This window comes from Leucoraja erinacea, chromosome 10, assembly GCF_028641065.1.
Source record: "Leucoraja erinacea ecotype New England chromosome 10, Leri_hhj_1, whole genome shotgun sequence".
In the NCBI taxonomy this organism is placed as follows: Eukaryota; Metazoa; Chordata; class Chondrichthyes; order Rajiformes; family Rajidae; genus Leucoraja; species Leucoraja erinaceus.
The window spans coordinates 31745968-31759180 of record NC_073386.1 but is presented as its reverse complement, the minus strand read 5'-3'; the positions used below and the strand labels follow the sequence as shown (position 1 = coordinate 31759180).

At 39.6% G+C, this 13213-nt stretch overlaps 1 protein-coding gene across 1 annotated transcript in view; it reads right to left on the bottom strand.

The window, feature by feature from the left end:
• The window catches only part of dab1a (DAB adaptor protein 1a), a 290784-nt gene that overhangs the window by 60083 nt on the left and 217488 nt on the right, over window positions 1–13213 (bottom strand). Inside the window, exon 9 of the mRNA XM_055642479.1 lies at window positions 8367–8420. Within this exon, the coding sequence (XP_055498454.1) occupies window positions 8367–8420 (54 nt within the window). The remainder of the gene's footprint in view (window positions 1–8366; window positions 8421–13213) is intronic.

Below are 13213 nucleotides of genomic sequence, written 5' to 3'. Positions count from 1 at the left end.
ATCAACAAATGATTGAATGACCTGAATTGTAAACTATCGACCACAGTACAGAATGCCGCAGACAGCAAGAATAGAGGTTAAATGTAAAGTGCAGTGCTCTAAAGTGTTCTAAAGTGTAGAGAAGTGTAGAGAGGCAGTAAAATCCTGCATAGACTGTGCAGAGTAGTGTGGTGCAGAGCCACAGATGCAGCACGGTCCCAGACTAAACGCCATGGAGCCAAAGGGAAAGTGAGGTCCTGAATTAACAGGCAGAGTGTGGCTCAGTCATGTTGAAGTACAGAGACTGTAAAATGCCAGATAAATGGCATGGTGTGCGATGATAGAGACACAGAGTAAGCACGATTCCAAATAAACTCTGCAATGTACTTTGGTGCACATCAGAATACAGAGACAGTAACATCCAAGATTAAAGGTTCATTGTTATGTGGTATGTGTCGTAGCCACAGATACAGCAAGATCCTAGGTTAATGGACTAAATGTGGATCAATCTGTGTGGATTGAGTCAAAGAACAGGACAGATCAAACTTAAATCTCTGATTTGAGATGAGGCAATAGGCATTTCAATGTGTTTCATACACAGAAGAATGTGAGGCTTTTGCCACCTGATGGGCAGTGATGAATGTGCAGAATATGCAGTGTGTTCAAAGGACAACAGGAAACCCATGGAGGACTGCTCAAGACACCGAGATTCAAAGCAAAGGTATCAGAGAGAAAATTACAACTAATACCTCAACGTGCACCATTTTAACGGATTTAATTATACTGAACTTTATGCTTTGATAGATTAAAAATATCAGGTAAAGAACTGAATTGCAAATTATTGCTTCTTTACAGGATAAGAAAGAACCTGCTCTTCTGCTGCACAATTGAGGAAGTCATTATCTTGAGACACTTGAAATGTTACCATCTGATTTAATTTAACAGAAAATGTGTGCAAAGCAACAACAAAGCATTGCAGTTCTGACACCTGACAGGAAAAATATTGGAATGAATACTTGAAGCATTCTACTGGCTCATTGCGTCACACTTCAGTTTGAAAAGTGGAAATTTTCATGACTACAAAGAGGATGCACAATTACCATGGGAAAATGAGAACAGTTGCCAGTGGAGAGATGGTATTCAGGGAACAAAGAGAGGCAGAGAGCAGTCTAGGGCTTCCAGCCTCCCCAGCATGAATGGAGGTAATTTTACACATCCAGAGCAGGGGAATTCTCGGACACTTCAGGTTTATGTTTATTATTGTCACATGTACTGAGGTACAGTGAAAACCTTGGTTTTGCATGCTATCCAATCAGATCCAATCAATGGCGGCCGATTAGGAAAAGGGGAGATGCAACGAAACCTGGGTGTCATGGTACACCAGTCATTGAAAGTAGGCATGCAGGTGCAGAAGGCTGTGAAGAAAGCGAATGGTATGTTAGAATTCATAGCAAAAGGATTTGAGTATAGGAGCAGGGAGGTTCTACTGCAGTTGTACAGGGCCTTGGTGAGACCACACCTGGAGTATTGCGTACAGTTTTGATCTCCTAATCTGAGGAAAGACATTCTTGCCATAGAGGGAGTACAGAGAAGGTAAATCAGACTGATTCCTGGGATGGTAGGACTTTCATATGAAGAAAGACTGGATAGACTCGGCTTGTACCTGGAATTTAGAAGATTGAGGGGGGATCTTATGGAAACTTACAAAATTCCTAAGGGTTGGACAGGCTAGATACAAGAAGATTGTTCCTAATGTTGGGGAAGTCCAGAACAAGGGGTCACAGTTTAAGGATAAGGAGGAAGTCTTTTAGGACCGAGATGAGAATTTTTTTTTCCCACACAGAGAGTGCTGAATCTGTGGAATTCTCTGCCACAGAAAGCAGTTGAGGCCAGTTCATTGGCTTTATTTAAGAGGGAGTTAGATGTGGCCCTTGTGGATCAGGGGGTATGGAGAGAAGGCAGGTACAGGATACCGAGTTGGATGATCGGCCATGATCATATTAAATGGCGGTGCAGGCTGAAAGGGCCGAATGGCCTACTCCTGCACCAATTTTCTATGTTTCCATTAGATAATACTATATATAAATACAATCAAGGCAAACTCAAGTACAATACGTAGAGCAAAGGGGAAGATACAGAGCACAGAATATAGTTCTCAGCATTATAGCATAATAATGCACAGATAGGATCCAATGTCCTTGAAGAATAGAATCAATGTAAGAATAATATCCTTTAAGAATGTCCTCAGTGAGGACAGCAGTAAGTGAGAAGCAGGATAGGACATATTTGCTGATTTGCTGAGGTGAGGGATGTAATGTAAATGAGGGAGACAGATAACTGTGTTGGATTTAATTAATAGTATTTTGAAAATCTCCATTCAGTGATTTAAGTTAAATATTGTTGAAAAAGTTTGGGAAATTGTAATATCATAATCCGCCATAGCCCCAGATATTTAGCAGTTTCTTATACCAAGCTGGTATGTTACTGGTATGTATTTCTGTTTAGCGAAAAGCTATTTCAGCTGGTTGTATACAATTTTCAAGAATAATTCATTACCATTGAATGATATAATCAGCATTTTAAAAGATATATTCAATGCTGGATCATAAAGGGATAACCACCTGTTAGTTGATGATATAAAATAATCCCTGTGCTTCTTATTATCAGTATAAATATCAGTAGCAAACCTTGATAGGGAAACCAGCTAAGCTGAATGAGTCAGAGCAGAAATGGGGATAACACTGGTGATTATAGTGGAAGCAAAGAATAAAGATTTGATTTTGTAAATCCTAGATCAGAAGTGGATTTGATTTCATTGTTTGCTCCAATGTCATTTATTCAATCCTTTTCAGAATTTTCATCAATGTGCCCTCACCCTTCCAGAATATTCCTCATATTTCTATAGTCATGATACATTCTAAGCCCCATCCAGTGGCTCGGCACAGTGGGGAAGAGATGCATTCATGTTGAATAAATGTAAAAGGTAATGTATAAGTTAGGAAATAAAAAAAACATTCATTGAAAGGAAGCAGTTACGTACCATGTCACATTTAAAGTGCTATTAAACATGCACATTTCCAGCATATGTACTGTGAATAAAAATACATTTCAGGAATAGAAAATGTATGTACTTTTCTTTTCAAAACATGAACTTCACCTTCACTCCACCGGGTACAAACTCATCTACTTTAACAAACATCTCCTGTAATATGTCTTCTCATAAAAAATGATTATATATGATGAAGATGCTGGAGTCAATTATAAAAGATGAGATAGCTGCACATTTGGGTAGCAGTAACAGGATCGGTCCGAGTCAGCATGGATTTACGAAGGGGAAATCATGCTTGACTAATCTTCTGGAATTTTTTGAAGATGTAACTAGGAAAATGGACAAGGGAGAGCCAGTGGATGTAGTGTACCTGGGCCTTCAGAAAGCATTTGATAAGGTCGCACATAGGATATTAGTGGGCAGAATTAGGGCACATGGTATTGGGGATAGAGTGCTGACATAGATAGAGAAGTGGTTGGCAGACAGGAAACAAAGAGTAAGGATTAACGGGTCCCTTTCAGAATGGCAGGCAATGACTAGATGGGTACCGCAAGGCTCAGTGCTGGGACTGCAGCTATTTACAATATACATCGATGATTTGGATGAAGGGATTCAAAGTAACATTAGCAAATTTGCAGATGACACAAAGCTGGGTGGCAGTGTGAACTGTGAGGAGGATGCTATGAGAATGCAGGGTGACTTGGACAGATTGGGGGAGTGGGGAGATGCATGGCAGATGATGTTTAATGCGGATAAATGTGTGTTTATACCTTTGCAAAGGTATAAGCAGCTACAGGAAGCCAAAGGCAAGACTCCTCTGACAGAATACCTGCTGGCAACTGTCTGAAACTGAATCACAATAATCATAAACTTGGTGTTATATTTGATTCAAAGATAAACTTCAAATGTTATATTCTACCAATCTTGGTGATTTTCACCAAGTCTATAACCGGAAAAAGTATTTGTATTTTCTAATTCTGGTTACTTGATCACCCTTAAAACACTCCACCTGTAGTGGCGAGACCTTTTGTCAAGGCCCAAAGCTCTGGAATTCTCCCCTTAACATCATCCCGCTCCCCCTCTCTTTCTTTACGTGCAGAAAGGTGGGAAGAATAACAACAGTCATACCAGAGAGAATGTGTTTTCAAGGAAGTACAAAGGCCAGCATAGAAAGCACAAAAGTGTGATGCAAGTGGGGAAAGTCATAAGAGTCAGGGAGAATGCAGAGGACAATGAGCAAAAAAAAAAAAGATGAAGGAAATAATATCAAATAGATATAAGGACTAGACTACAGATTCCAGGGAAAATCAAAGCTCATTTGTGCAAGCAGACCATAGGGCTAGAACCTGCACCGTGTTTAGTGCAACAAGGAGGTGAGAAGGACAAGGAGGGAGTGCTATATGTAAAATTAAAATGCAAGCACCAAGTTCCTGAAGATTCTTCAAAACAGGAAAGGTAGTTGACATGATTTTATCATCATTTCATAAATGTTTCGAGGAATCATGTGAAAAATGTAATCAGCATTGTTTCCTTAGACTCAAGGACAGAGATTACATCAAAAAGCATTACCAAAAATGTAGGTGATACCTTATATTTCCTATCTGTTTAATTGTATTCCCAGCATCACCGTAGTTTTTAACAATAAAATATCTTAATCAATTAGGATCTTTGGTATCCTTTGAAAATATGCCCGTAGAAGATAGGGTAGGGGATTGAAGAAGGCATTTTGTATGCTTGACTTTATAGGCCGAGACGTTGAATATGAGAGTCATGCTACAGTTGTGCAAAACATTGGTTAGACTGCACTTGGACCAATGTGTTCAGTTCTGTTTGTCACACAACAGAAAGGATGCGGTGTCAATTGAAAGAGTGCAGGAGAGATCCACCAGAATGTTCTCTGGAATGGAGGCTGCAGTTACCAGGAGAGATTGGATGAGTTGTGTTTATTCTCACAGGAAGGTAGGAAACTCAAGAGTGACCCTATAAAGCTTCATAAAATTATGAGGAACATGGATCATTTGAGTCTTTTTCACAGAGCAGGGGAACTGAGAACTGCATAGCACAGGAATAAAATGAGGTGATAAATGCTAAAGGAGATGTAATTTTAGAGGTAGTGGGTATCTGTAATGAGCTGCCAGAGGAGGTGGTCAATGCAGTGACAATTATAACAAAAAGGCATTTGGACAGGTAATTAGATAGGAAAGACTCAGAGGGATTGGACAGGCATCATAGTCAGCTCAAACCAAGGGCTGAATGGGTCTGTTTGTGCACTACAATTCCTTGGTTCTATGAAGAATTCTATGGAAGCTGACACTTTACAAGTTCTGGCGTTACAAGACTAATATGTGACAGATATTATTCCCATGACCTACATAAATAAATTGCGCATAGGGTTTTAAATTACATACACAGTTACAGCAGACATCTATCTCCAAAAAAAAATTACAAATGTGTCCCATGTGATTTTGCCATCAAATATCATGACAAGATGTCTGAAGGGAATAGAATATTTAGAATATGACATAAAAATTATAAGGGACAATGAATCATATAAGTACTGCTTAAAGTAGCAATGCAAGAAATTGGTGTGCATGTATGGGAAGGGGAGAATGTGAAAGAACGAGGAACATGGAATTAAATGCTCGGCTCAATAGATTTTCTTTCTTATATTACATGCAACAGTAATATATGTTGCATGTAATATTACTGCGACAGATGCGATTTATAGAAAATTGTATTGTTGAGGATAAAAAGATTTTGCATGTAATAAAGTAAAACACCTTGAGGCCAGCTTCATTAATGAAACCATTAATGTAGAATGTTATGAATTAAATAACTAATTTAGCAATATAATACAATTATTTTTCAATCTCAATTTATTCTTAGTTTTCTACTCTCAATTTGCTTGTAATCCAATGTGCCAAAATTATTTATTGACCACGTATAGGCAACAACAACCCGACGAGTCATGGCAAAATGAAAAATGACTGTTGCATTGGGAAAATGGGTTAATGTCGGGATTTATCAAAAGCAAGAGAAAACCAGTTGAAGGGTCTGAAATATGTACTCTGTTTTTCTTTTCACAGGTGTTGCCTAACCCATCAAGCATGTCTCAGTGTTATCAGCCATTTATTGAGCTCCTCTTAGAATGCTACAATTGAATCTGTCTCCAGTTATAACTCTTTCAGTGCATTCCTATTTCACTTCTGATTCTTTTATCCCTGAACATAGAACACAGCATCCCAACACGGGATGAAACCCAAAATGATGGCAATTCTTCGTCGTCCCCTACAGATATGCTCAATCCTGCTGAGTTCCTTCAGCAGTTTGTTTTTTTGCTGAAGATTCTAGCATGTGCTGCCTCTATATCTGTGACTCCATGCCTGTGTCTGTGTCTGTAACAGATTAGATTTCCAGGCATTCACTATTGAGAAGGGCATTGTAGTTAGAGAATTAAAGAAATAAGCAGTGACATTCTGGAAATATTTATCATCATAATGGAGGATGTACTATATATCTGGGCAGGTTTATTGATAAATAAATCCCCAGAGTCTCATGAACTGCAGTCCAAGATGCTCTGGATGCAAGGGAGAACAGATATATAAAAATCTTCTCTGGCCATAGAATGGGTGAAAGATGGAGGACTGCAAAAAAGGGCAGCAGGGAAAAGCCAGGTAATTACATTGTAGTGAATCCAATATCAGTGGCAGGGAAATCATTGGAAAAGTGATTTCAGATTTAAGATAAGATTAATCAGCATTGGGAAAAGCATGGATGAATCAAGCATGTCTTTGTTAAAGAGAGGTGCTGTTGAGACTAACGGTTGAATTTTGAGGCGGTAAAGCATCAATGGAGGTAGTGCTGTCGTAATATACAAGCATTTCAGGAGCAGTTGGAAGCAAACTTGGCTTAATAATACAAATGTTGATATTGTGATTGAAAGCTTGTATCAGTGGTGCTTAATCAATTAGTAAGATGGAACAAGAAATGGCAGGTAAAATTCAATGCTGGAAAATGCAAAGATGGAGAATATTTGGAGAATATAACTAGGATATAAGCAACAAATAATAGGACCTTAGGAAGTACTGTAGATGGATACAAAATGCTGCAGTAACTCATTAGTGTACCTGTTCAAGGATCCCTGAAGACAGCAACACAGGTGGTTAAAAAGGTGCAGGGATACTTGTCTTCAATAGACTGTGCATAGCATATAAGTGCATGGTTCAACTTAAGATGCAATTTTATAAAGCATTAGCGAGACAACAGCAAGAGCACTGTAGGCAGTTTTAGTTGTCACACTATAGTTTTTTTGTGGCGGTGCAGAGGAAATTTGCCTAAATTTTGACTAGGAGGGAATGTTTCAGATATGAGGTGAGACTGGAAAGGCTAGGCTTGTTTTCTTTGGTGCAGAGGGTGTCCCGACAAGAGTTGTAGAAAATTATGAGGGATATAAATTGATTAGATAGTGTAAAAACAGGAAGAAATGTCCCAACCCGAAATGTCACCTATCCATGTTCTCCAGAGATGCTACCTGACCCACAGAGTGATTCCAACATTCTGTGGCTTGAGATAATTCAGAAGGGATTTGAGGAAGAGTATTTTCACCCAGATAATGATTTAAATATGGAAAGCATTTCCCATGATACAATGGAGGCAGATCCTCCACTGCATTTAATAAAAAAATGTAATAACTTAAAATGCCAGGCCTTGGAACTTGAGATTATGAGAAATGGGATTAGTTGGGATATAATGGCTAGCGTAAATACAGTGGGCTAAAAGTCCTGTTTCCCTGTTAAGACTCAATTATTGAAGAAATTGATGCCAAAGTGAAATAAGCCACATACACCATGGTGGCCCAGCAGTAGAGTTGCTGCATTACAGTGCCAGAGTCCTGTGGAGTTGGATCCTGACTACGAGTGCTGTCTGTACAGAATTTGTATGTTATCCCCCGTGACTGTGTGGATTTCCCCCTGTTTCTTCCTGTTTCCTCCCACACTCCAAAGACATATAGGTTTGCAGGTTCATTTGGCTTTGGTAACAATTGTAAATTGTCCTTAGACTGCAGGATAGTGCCAGTGTAGCTAGTTTACAGGGACCGCTGGTTGGCACGTACTTGGTGGGCCAGGGGGCCTGTTTCCGTGCTGCATCTCTGAACTAAACTTAAATAAGATTAGATGAAAGCATATCCCAATGTAGATCAATGGGCTGGGATACCAGGCTTCAAAAACAGAATTGTAGAGGCTATATTTCTTTTCTTTTTTTAAGGTTCTTATGAATGATCAGTAACACAAAGAGTGTTATTTTAGGACAAGATATATAAGATATAGACTTGACTCACTGGTTGGCTTTTTGGCACGTCATAGACACCTTCCTTCTGATGGCTTGTGGGCACCTAGATATAAAACAATCAAACAAATATTCTAATTAATAAACTGTGATATAATTTTTGGTGATCGAAAGGAAAGTCTGTTGACTGTATGGATGCACAACGATGTCAAACTCTGGTACATTGAGTTGCATCTCCCAAACAGCTCCATAAACAGGAGCATCACTGTTACTGGCTTATCAAGGCCTAGCAATTGAATTTCAGTGGGAGTAATTAATTGGTTCCAATTCATTGGTTCCATGTCATTTGCCTTTGTTACATTTATTAGATTTGAAATAAAATGAACCTTCAATTTCAGAGCAGTTACATAGCTCTGGGAAGCAACAGAGCCAAAATTAGATTATTATATTTCAGAGCCAACTGCTTCTTAATACCTTAGGTTAGTTGAGTAGTTTTGATAAGTTATCAGTTTTAGTGGGGTGGGAGATTGCAACCTTCACGTGGTCCACCCTGTTTCGACGAATGCAATCAACCTGGCGTGCACAAACGGAAGATGAAACGGAACAAGTTGTCTTACAACTTTAGGATGTGCACGCCATACACAAGAAGAAGATGATCAGTTTTAGTAAATGACATATTAATGCAATGTATCTGAGATGGGAAAATAACAAAGAAAATGACTAAGTTGGTGTTGGTTTATTATTGTTGTATGTGCCAAGAAACAGTGGGAAACATTACATGCAGTCAAATCATTCTATAAACAAGTACAATCAAATCATACACAAGTCAACAGGCAGTGCAAAGAGAAAAATACCAGAGGGCAGGATATGGTGTTACATTAAAAAAGTGCAAGCGCCAAAATGAGATAGGTTGGGAGATCGGAACTACACCCTTAGCTTAGAGAGGGCTGTTCAGTTGTATGATAACAGAAGGGAAGGAGCTGTCACCATGAATCTGGTGGTTCCTGTTTTCTAGATTTTATATCTTCTACCTAACGGGAGGGTGGGGAAGGGCAGGATAACCAGGGTGTAAATGGTCCTTGATTATGTTGGCTGGGGTGGGAGATTGAAACCTTCACGAAACCCTGTTTCGATGAATGCAATTAACCCAGTGCGCACAATCAAATAAGATCAAATAGAACAAGTTGTCCTGCAACTTTAGGCTGTGCACGCCATATGCATGAAGAAGAAGATTATGTTGGCCACTTTTCCAAGGCAACATGAAGTGTAGATGGAATCAATGAGGGGTGGGGGGGGGGGGGGGGGGGGGTGGGGGGGGGGGGGGGGGGGGGGGGGGGGGGGAGTTGGTCTCTGTGACTGGGCTGCATCAGCACCTCTCTGCACTTTTTTGCAGTGTTGTGCTGAGCTATTGCCCAGAAGTTTAGTTTACTTTAGTTTATTATTGTCACGTGTACTGAGGTGAAGGAGAGTAAATTTGCAATAGTTTGGACATTTTGGGGAGGATTATGGTGAAAGTTGATGAGGGAAGTGCAGCAGATATTGTCTGCATGGACTTCAGTAAAGCATTTGAAAAGGTTCCTCGTGGTAGGCTGGTCCTGAAGATTTAGTCACATGGGATCCATTGAGTATTGGTGAATTTGATCGAAAGTGGCTTGGTAGAGAAGACAGTGTGTTGAGGGATGCTTTTCTGTTTGGAGGTTTATTACCAGTAGCATTCCATAAGGTTAAGTGTTAGGACCTCTGGACCTATTACCTTTGGTAATATATATGAATGGTTTGAATTAAAATGTAGACATATTGATTAATACATTTACAGATGATACAAAAATTGTTGGAATTATGTATAGCGAGGAAGGTTGATAAACAATTCAGCAGGATATAGTTCGGTTGGAAATTTAGGTGGAGAAATGGTAGATAGAGTTGAATCTGGACAAGTGTGAGATATTAATTTTGGGAGATCAAAAGCAAGGAAAAAAGCTGGGGTACAGAGCCAATCCACAGCTTCCTGAAAGTGGCAACAAAAGCTTGTAAGGAAGCATACAACCTGCTTGTATGTTGGGCATTGAACGTAATGGTTGGGAAGGCATGTTGTAGTTGTGTAAAACTTTAGATGGACTATATTTGTAGCATGTGTGCAATTCCATTTGCTACACTACATGAACATTGTGGAGGTTTTCTCTGTAGCATTGGAGGCTAGGAATGGCCTGATATAAGTATGTACAATAATGAGAGGCATAAATAGGCCAGTATTTTACCAGGATGGAAATGTCATATACTAGAGGGCATAGTTTTAAGTAAAAGAGGGAATGTTTAAAGGAGGTTTGTCAAGGCATGTTTATTCACAGAGTGGGGAGCACCTGGAACACGATGCCACAGAAAACTGATACAATAACAATGTTTAAGAGGCATTTAGACTTACACGTGAACAAGTTGGGAATAAAAGGATGGGATTGGTCGACACAGACTTGGTGGGTTAGAGGGCCTGTTCCTGTGCTGTACTGTGTGATATTCCATGCAAACAGAGACATCGAACATAGAACATAGAATGGTACAGCACAAAAAACAGGCTCCTCGGCCCACAGTGTCTTTGCCGAACATGATAACAAGATCAACTCCAATCTGCCTGCATGTAATCCTTTCCCCTCCATTCCCTGCATTTCTATATACCCATCCAAAAGTCTCTTAAATGCCACTATCGTATCTGCCTCAACCATGAACCCTGGCAGCCAGTTTCATGAACTTACGACCCTCTGTGTAAAAAACTTGCCCCACACATTTCCTTTAATATGTTCCCCTCTCGCCATGAAGCTATGCCCCCTGTATTTGATTTTTCTATCCTGGGAAAAGGATTCTGAGTGTCTCCCCTTTCTATGCTTCTTATAATTTTATATACTTTTATCAGGTCTCCCTGCAACCTTCAGCAATTCAGAGAAAAGAATCCACGTTTGTCCAACCTTTGTCTGCAGCTAATACCCACTAATCCAGGTATCATTCTGATAAAGCTCCTCTGCATCCTTTCCAAAGCCTCCACATCTTTCCTGTAATGAGGCGATCAGAACTCCACGCGACACTCCAAAAGTCTGGCAACTCCGGGAAGCAGCAATGATATCAAACAGTCAATTTGCAATCTGCACTCCAGATCATTCTCCATTTATATGGATTAAAAAAATGGGGCACATGTGGAATTTAAAGTGAGATGTACTAACATTGTACCCGAGAAAACATATGCACTTTACACTTAAAACTTTCAATTTAGCATAAACCCGTAAATTAACAGCTGTTCGTAAACAGGATATAAATTCTTCTGACTTTTCATTCTCAAGCCACTTGACTTGCTTCCAATTTTCTCTGAAGTGCATGAAATGAGTCTGGGATCATTCTTTGTCCCATTTTTCTTCACTAAGAAAATCGATTCTCTACAATGTTCCATTACAGAGAAGTGGCTGAGATCTGGAACTTAACAGAGTGTGGGAGCATAGGTATATTACTCTGTGCAACACCTGAGTGTAAAGCATCATGCTGGCATGTTATCTTTAGAGATATACTGGAAATTAATCCCAAATCTACATGTAGCAAATAGTTCGTAAAAGTTTCAATTTAAGTAGTATCAAAGTAATGTCAATAAAAGCAATTTAATAAATAATACCTGTTTTTAAATAATCACTTTTTTAAATGATTATAAACATTAAAGGGGGTTATTGCCAATAGATGTTTATCTAATTATTCTCAAATACAGTATAATAAACTTAAAGCTGTGCTCTCCTACCAAAAGCACCATCTAATAATTTAATTCTAATAGTTGTCCCCAACCCAATATTGTTCTGACATTTCATTCAATCCAAATAAATGCCACTAGCTAGCCAGCAACAAATGACTCCTGGTTAATAAATGTCACAATTTTATCATAATTCGTGACATATACTTAAGAAACTAAGAAACTGTGGATTTCTTTGTCACTTAGAGGAAGACCTTCCAGCCTGCTGCCTCCACCATGGCGCTGACTTTCGCTACCTACCAGACAAACCTTTCACTTTCTCCAAGTCTGACCTAAATCAAGACCTTTCTCTCTGAGCTACCCTCATATTATCTTCAAAACTCACCTCTCAATGAAACGCACCTCCTTCTCCCTCAACTTCATTCCCATTAAACTGCTGATTACTCAACACATCTTGCTGTGGCCCATGCGGGTGTTAACAATTCTTTATCCTCCAGGACTGTTCTCTCATCCTAAGGCAGAGCTGCTGTCACCCCTCACCTCATGAATCAGTCCTGCCCCTCCAATCTTAAAAATCACTGTTCCATCTCCAACCTTACCTTCTCCTCAGCATCTGATAATCTGTAACCACCCAGTCATGCATTTCTTAACTGAAGCCCCTTGTTTGCATACCTCCAATTAGGTTCCATTTCCAGCCATAGTTCTGCAGCAGCTCCAGTCAAAGTCATAAGGTTATAAGGAATAGGAGTAGAATTAGGCCATTCGGCCCATCAAGTCTACTCTGCCATTCAGTCATGGCTGATCTATCTCTCCCTCCTAACGTTATTCTCCTGTCTTCTCCCCACAACCTCTGACACCTGTACTAATCAAGAATCTATCTAACTCGGTCTTAAAAATACTCACTGACATGGCCTCCACCGCCTTCTGTGGCAAAGAATTCAACAGATTCACCACCCTCTGACTAAATAGATTTCTCCTCATCTCCTTCCTAAAATAACATCCTTTAATTATGAGAGCACGACCTCTAGTCCTAGACTTCCCCACTAGTGGAAACATTCTCTCCACATCCACTCTATCCAAGCTTTTCACTTTTCTCTATGTTTCAATGAGGTCCCCCCTCAGGCCCTGTTCCGACAAATGCTCATTATATGTTAACCTACTCATTCCTGGGATGTCCCAAAATT